Source organism: the organism of the source record quoted next (genome assembly GCF_019968985.1).
Source record: "MAG: Porospora cf. gigantea B chromosome Unknown PgB_NODE_1678_length_5100_cov_214.429, whole genome shotgun sequence".
NCBI classification, from domain to species: Eukaryota; Apicomplexa; class Conoidasida; order Eugregarinorida; family Porosporidae; genus Porospora; species Porospora cf. gigantea B.
Window position 1 is genome coordinate 1 of NW_027178727.1, and position 5100 is coordinate 5100.

At 54.6% G+C, this 5100-nt stretch overlaps 5 protein-coding genes across 9 annotated transcripts; 4 read left to right on the forward strand and 1 right to left on the reverse strand.

Annotated features, from left to right (window-relative positions):
- Nucleotides 1–767, forward strand: KVP17_002662 (uncharacterized protein; the record flags this gene model as incomplete). Of its 2 annotated transcripts, none has more annotated exons than XM_068519139.1 (1): nucleotides 1–767. In XM_068519139.1, a coding segment is annotated over one exon (767 nt), but the record flags the coding sequence as incomplete, so codon positions are not given. The 2 variants fall into 2 exon arrangements, with proteins under 2 accessions (XP_068377941.1, XP_068377940.1); XM_068519138.1 differs by having other exon boundaries at nucleotides 42–767.
- Nucleotides 768–849: 82 nt separating this feature from the next.
- On the reverse strand, nucleotides 850–1696 carry KVP17_005268 (uncharacterized protein; the record flags this gene model as incomplete). The annotated part of the gene is made up of 3 exons (XM_068515073.1): nucleotides 850–1071; nucleotides 1097–1516; nucleotides 1544–1696. The coding sequence occupies 3 exons, from the start codon at nucleotides 1694–1696 to the stop codon at nucleotides 850–852; spliced, it is 795 nt and encodes a 264-aa protein (XP_068377946.1).
- A 244-nt stretch (nucleotides 1697–1940) lies between these two features.
- Nucleotides 1941–3167, forward strand: KVP17_002661 (uncharacterized protein; the record flags this gene model as incomplete). 2 transcript variants are annotated; one of them, XM_068519137.1, is made up of 2 exons in its annotated part: nucleotides 1941–2671; nucleotides 2702–3167. In XM_068519137.1, 2 exons carry the CDS (start codon nucleotides 1941–1943, stop codon nucleotides 3165–3167), a joined length of 1197 nt encoding a protein of 398 aa, XP_068377939.1. The 2 variants fall into 2 exon arrangements, with proteins under 2 accessions (XP_068377939.1, XP_068377938.1); XM_068519136.1 differs by having other exon boundaries at nucleotides 1941–2664; nucleotides 2698–3167.
- Nucleotides 3168–3357: 190 nt separating this feature from the next.
- Nucleotides 3358–4530, forward strand: KVP17_002663 (uncharacterized protein; the record flags this gene model as incomplete). Of its 3 annotated transcripts, XM_068519140.1 has the most annotated exons (4): nucleotides 3358–3891; nucleotides 3920–3992; nucleotides 4021–4104; nucleotides 4133–4530. In XM_068519140.1, 4 exons carry the CDS (start codon nucleotides 3358–3360, stop codon nucleotides 4528–4530), a joined length of 1089 nt encoding a protein of 362 aa, XP_068377942.1. The 3 variants fall into 3 exon arrangements, with proteins under 3 accessions (XP_068377942.1, XP_068377943.1, XP_068377944.1); XM_068519141.1 differs by lacking the exons at nucleotides 4021–4104; nucleotides 4133–4530 and having other exon boundaries at nucleotides 3358–3996; XM_068519142.1 differs by lacking the exons at nucleotides 3358–3891; nucleotides 3920–3992; nucleotides 4021–4104 and having other exon boundaries at nucleotides 4204–4530.
- A 142-nt stretch (nucleotides 4531–4672) lies between these two features.
- KVP17_005267 (uncharacterized protein) lies at nucleotides 4673–5100 on the forward strand (the record flags this gene model as incomplete). The annotated part of the gene is made up of 1 exon (XM_068515072.1): nucleotides 4673–5100. A coding segment is annotated over one exon (428 nt), but the record flags the coding sequence as incomplete, so codon positions are not given.

Consider the following 5100-nt stretch of genomic DNA (forward strand, 5'->3'; position numbering starts at 1 on the left):
AGCTCGCGAAGATCGTCACGGACAACGCTAAGTTTTGTGAGGTCGTTCGGCTCGTGGGCGTCAAGGAGGACTTCCTTGAGAACTTGACCGAGGAGTCCATGCAATCTCTGGTGGACATACTTGACGGCGACGAGGACCTGGCCAACGAGGTGATCTCCGCCGCTAAGATGTCTATGGGTCAGGAGATGGTGGACACCGATGTCACCAATATCCACAAGTTCGCCACCCAGGTGGCCAAGCTCTCACAGCAGCGCCGTGAGCTGTCTGAGTACCTGTCTGACAAGCTGGACGTTGTAGCGCCGAACCTGAAGTGCGTTGTGGGCGAGGTCCTAGCTTCGCGGCTTATCTCTCACGCTGGGTCCCTGGTCAACTTGGCCAAGGCCCCTGCGTCCACGGTGCAGATTCTTGGCGCCGAGAAGGCGTTGTTCCGCGCTCTTAAGAAGAAGGGCAACACTCCGAAGTATGGACTGCTCTTCCAGTCATCCGCGATCGGTCGTGCTTCCCAGAAGAACAAGGGGCGCATCTCTCGTTATCTCGCGAACAAGTGCAGTATGGCTAGCCGCATCGACGCCTTCGGTGAAATTGCCACCCCCGTTTTCGGTCAGAAGATGGCTGCACAAGTGGAGGACAGGCTCCTGTACTTGACTGAAGGGGTCGTACCCAAGAAGAACGAGGAGGTGATGGCAGAGGCACGTGTTGAATACGACGCAGTCGTGAAGTTGATTAAGAAGAAGGCCAAGAAAGAGAAACGCAAATCACGAGACTAGCCGATGTCCAAAACGGTAGACTTCTCCTTTGGTGCTATGACGGGTCTTTCGTGGACACGCTTTGCGCTCTTAGTTTTACTCTTCACTTCAAACTTGCCACCAGTTTCGTGGTTGTTCGAGGTTGTCCCCTCACTAGTGCTGCGTCGTGAGCCTCTATCTTTCGGTTTGTCTGTTTGCGAGTCTCTTGGTTTGTCGGTCTTAGATGGTCGGCCGCGCTGGGAGCTATGTCGACTTGCTTCTTGTGGACGAGAACTTGTCGGATCTGGACGAACGTGAGAGGACGGTTCAGGTACAGCTCGCATGCCTGAAGCACGCGTCTCTGGCATTACGTTAGACTCTTCGCTCCGTCGAGGCCTCTTGTTGGAAGGCCCCGACGGATCCCTCGGATCGGCGAGTGAATGGCAGAGCCGCTTTTTTTTTGCTTTCCGCGTCATCACATCGTCCATGTGATCGAGGAATGCCAGGGCGGAGTTGTGATCTGACTGTACAAGGAGGATGCGTCTGAGATCCGCATCGACTCTCTGCCGTTGTTTTAGGGCTTCTCGGGTCAACTCCACCGGTGTGTGTGTGATTTCCACGGCCTCTAGGGCCTGGCTCTTCAAAGTGGCCGCCTTCTTCGTGCCTTCAATATCTACGTACCACTGCTCGACCTGAAGAGTCTGCCTTTTTTGAGCGATGTTAACTGGTTCACACGCGAAGGACTCACGTTGGTGAGCAGCGTGCAACGCCCGCTTCATCATGCAAGCAGTCTGTCATCATAAAATCCCATCACCTACCCTCGAGGGAAAATTAATGGCGAGGTAAGCCATCACTTGAAGGCACCGGAGCACCACACGGTAGGTGGACACACTAACCAGGCTGACCTGGGCTAAACTTCGACAGCACTGGATCAATTCCTCTTCATCACGAGTCAGAACCAATGGGGACATATCGCGATTTCTCCGCGCCTGGTTGGTGTCACTCCGCCGCCGTGACTGGCCAGTTCGTATGTCGAAACGGAAGGCGAGGGCGCGGGCCAGCGCGTGAATCTCGGCCCGACCAACTGCACACAAAATAGTTTCTGACGACTGCGTCAGCTTTAGTGAATGTCACGCTCTCTCTGCAAGGTACAACAAAGTTCGCAGGTGCGACTAAACGATCTACAGATTTGAGGATTTCACAGAAAGACCCCCAATGGATCCTCAAATATGTCTTCACAGCGTGGAGCAGCAGCTCTGCGCCTATCTGGAAAGGGTGACGCCATCGTCCTTGCCTCCAAATTGCGAGAAGCTCGGCGCATTCATGCGATGTATGAAGGCGCTTTCGCTCGACCATTTAGAGTGGCCGTCAGCGCAAACGCGGCCAATCATGCCGACGGTGGCGCACACGAGCGTTGTACGCTCCGTCTGGACCACTGGAACGGGAGAGGCCCTCACCATCAAGCTGTTCTTCAAGTACAATTCCTGGGAAGCCTCGAGTGATCTCCCCCCACTGCTCATGGCAGAGGCGGAAGGGCTGGCCGTTGTCAACGAGCACTGCTCGTCGGAGAGCATGCGAACGCCGTTTGTCCTTCTCGGAGGCATCGTACGGCATGAGGGAATCTGTGTCGATTTCGTGCTGATGGAGTACACTACGCTCCTCCGAGGAGGAGACGAGCAGGTTTGGGCTTCTCGTCTCACAGCCTTCCACAGCACACCCGTAGAACCTCGGAAGTTTTCTCCTCGCTTCCTACCCGAATCCTCGATCTTACTGACAGACACCTCAGATGCGGTTCACCCTGGGGAATCGCGCCCCTGGGGCTTCTTTCTCAACAATTCTTGCGGGTCCACCTTGGTGCGAAATCCGTGGACTTCCCATTGGGGCGATTTCTTCACGGATTCACGGCTGATTCCACTTTTCGCACAATTGGCACGAAGGGGTCACATGTGAGGCTCGTCATTTTTTTTCTCAGACAGATTTTCGAACACCAAGATCGTATGTGACAAGTCGAGGTACTTTCTCAACGCTCACGAATCACACATCCAGCCGTCGTTAGTACATGGCGACCTCTGGGCCGGTAACATGGCGTTTTGTCAGCCAGTGGACTGGCTTGCCGTGGAGGCGGCACTCAAATCTGGATTCCCTCTGGATCAGCTGCCTGTGGAGTCCACACAGCCCATCTTCTTCGACATCTGCCCGTTTGTTGGTGACCGTGAGGTCGATCACGGGATGATGGCCCTTCACGGCTGTCCCAGAGCTCGCATGGCTGGCGTGATGAGTCAGTGGGAACCGCCAGCCCGATGGACTGATCGGAGGTCCATATACAATTTGTTCCACCAGCTCAACCACCTGCTACTATTTGGCAACAGCTACCTCCCAGAGGTCAAGGCCGCGATGGATTTCGTCGCTAGTCTGATCAATAAAACTCCCGAATCTCTCTAGTTGGCGCCAGCATCGCACCAGAAGTGGATCGTGCTGGATTAATCTGACTCAACACGGAGAATCTTACCAAGTTCATACATTAGAATGATTGTCAAACCAGTCTCTACACAATGCAAATATTCCAGTCGACGCAGTGTCATTTTTGATCGGTTTTTAGGTTGTCCTCTGAGTGCACACCACTGCACACGGTATGCGGCCGTTATTAGTGGCTTTGGGTTTCTGTGTCGTATGTGCCCAGAAACCGCACCAACCCTCTTCTGACCACGCATCTGGGCTACGACGCCATCCCCGACGATTAAAGAAGCCTAAGGCGTCTCAGGAGACGTACACCGCGCCATCGTGGTATGTCGAGAACACCACGTACTTGCTGGTGGGCAGCTGGGGCCTCTGGTTTTTCCTGATCCTCGTGATGTCCGCTGTTCTAGACGGAATGTTTGACTTTCGTGGAGGTGTCTCAGCACTCGTGGCGCTGGGCGCGTCGACTCACGGAGTGGACTCCTTCTGGGTCAACCTGCCTCGATGTACAACATGTATCTACCTGCACTACGACCTGCAACACCTGCTGAACAACAGCCTTGGGCTAGTTCTGGCCATCTGGTTTTGGACTACAGGCTCTCAGTCGAAAGTGGAAACCGACTGGATGCTTTACTGGCAGCTGCCAATGTGGTGGATATCCTCAGTCGTTGGCGCATTGTTTTCGTACTTCACCATTTTGAAGAGAGCCGTAGGTCGCAAGGTTTCTTTGATACCAGCTTCTCACCATCGGTGCGTCTGGCGGCTGCTTCGGCTACTCGACCGGCTGGATGTACGTTGCTCTGACCGTTGGTGAGTGTCGCCTGATTCCATCAAGCAGTTGGTCTGGATAGCAACGAAAAGTACCAACGTATGGCGTTGTCCCTAGTGTCATTCGTTCCGGCTTTGGCGCCTGCAGCTGCTTGTGAGTGAAACGAAACTGAAACACGCAGCCGGCGGTGCCGAAAGCGACTGGGCTGCTCATGCTGGCGGAGCCATCGCCGGTTTGGTCGTGGCGTTTAGCATGCTGAAGATAGAAGCCATCTTCGGCCGGACGGCAGCCATACAAATGGGCCGGTTCCTCACAGCGTTGGCGCTGTTTGCTTCCGCGTTGGGCTTCTTGTTGGTCCTTTATCAGGGTTGCACTGCGCATAAGATGCGGGTAACAAGCCTCAAAGCACTCAAGATAGTCAAGTTGGAGGAGCGTCTTGTCTCCGCGCGACGGTCGGCTGGCGGCCGTGTGGAGGGCAACCTGGAGCGAGAGCGGCTATTGAATCTGGAGAAGCGGGTCCTCGACGAGCTCGGCCTTCAGGACGATGAGGGCCCACGCCGTCACTCCTTTCTCGTCTAATGATGACAATTTAGAAATCTGCGGGAGGGACGCTGAATGCATCTTTGGGGTGGCTTGCGAAAGCTGTACTGAACGTGACTCTATGCAGTGGGGCAACTCATGCACTGACTAGTCAAAATAAACGTAATTCGCATTAAGGACAATGGGCAAGCAGAAGACTCACATCAACCTTGTCGTCATCGGCCACGTCGACTCCGGCAAGTCCACCACCACCGGACATCTGATCTACAAGCTTGGCGGTATTGACAAGAGAACCATCGAGAAGTTTGAGAAGGAGTCTTCTGACATGGGTAAGGGGTCCTTCAAGTACGCGTGGGTACTGGACAAGCTCAAGGCTGAGCGCGAGCGTGGTATTACCATCGATATCGCCCTTTGGCAGTTCGAGACTCCCAAGTACCACTACACTGTCATCGATGCCCCCGGCCATAGGGACTTCATCAAGAACATGATTACTGGTACTTCCCAGGCCGATGTCGCTCTCCTCGTCGTCCCTGCCGATCAGGGTGGCTTCGAAGGCGCTTTCTCCAAGGAGGGCCAGACTAGAGAGCACGCTCTCCTGGCTTTCACTCT